Source organism: Naegleria gruberi (assembly GCF_000004985.1).
Source record: "Naegleria gruberi genomic scaffold NAEGRscaffold_107, whole genome shotgun sequence".
NCBI lineage: Eukaryota > Heterolobosea > Eutetramitea > Acrasida > Naegleriidae > Naegleria > Naegleria gruberi.
In genome coordinates this window covers 1-906 of record NW_003163220.1, presented here as the reverse complement: position 1 = coordinate 906, position 906 = coordinate 1, and the positions used below count along the sequence as shown (strand labels likewise).

General features: G+C 20.8%; 1 protein-coding gene across 1 annotated transcript in view; it reads left to right on the top strand.

Annotated features, from left to right (window-relative positions):
- Window positions 1-650, top strand: part of NAEGRDRAFT_82310 (WD40 repeat domain-containing protein) — a gene marked incomplete at its 3' end in the record, with an annotated part of 4,226 nt that extends 3,576 nt beyond the window's left edge. Inside the window, exon 3 of the mRNA XM_002668752.1 lies at window positions 553-650. Within this exon, the coding sequence (XP_002668798.1) occupies window positions 553-650 (98 nt within the window). The remainder of the gene's footprint in view (window positions 1-552) is intronic.
- Window positions 651-906: the final 256 nt, after the last annotated feature.

The following is a 906-nucleotide window of genomic DNA, read 5'->3' as shown; positions in this document are numbered from 1 at the left end:
AAATAAATATTTTATTTAAAAATTGCTGATTTTTTTGAAAAATCATGTAAAAATCTATTTTCATTAAAATAAGGATCATATTTTTTAAATAGGCATTTAAATTTAAAGGAATTAAATGTGCTTCAGTATTAAAAGTGAATAATAATTCTTCTGAATTTGTTTGATTATTATAATGTACAAAATTATTAAAATCAAAAATTAAATATAAATATTTTAAAGTTTCAGATAAAAAGAAAGATTCCATTCTATCATTTAATTTTAAAGTTTCAACATTATCAATAACAGCATATCCACATTTAGTTTTTGTATTAATTTCCAAACTAGTATAAAAATCTCTTGCCATATATAGATAATTAGAATCACGTGAACCATCAAATTTAAATAAATGATAAATACTTTCAATTAATTCAGGTCTTAATGGATATGGTAATTGACCTTTTTGTGCTTTTGAAATTAAAATATTAAAACCTTCAGGTATACTTCCATATTTTCTCCAAATACCATGTATAGCAATAATTGACTTTTTAGCAATTTCATAATTACCATATAAAGCTTGTACACCTGGCCAAAATGAAGCTAATGAATTATATAATCCAAATGTTATTTTTGGAAATTTCATATCAACATCTGAATACCATGGATTTTTATAAACATATTTTAAAATTGATTGATAATGAATTTTAAATAAATTTAATAATTCTTCATCTTTAAATAAAATAAATCCCTTATATAGATATTCAAAATATGAATCAATTGATGCTCCTATACCTGATTCACGATGTATCCATTCTCCATTCATTATATTTATATGATTACCAATTAAATTAGTTTTTAAATCTCTATATTTAAAAATACTTAATGTTGCTTTTTTAGCAATTTCATAATATTTTAAATCACCTGTTAAAT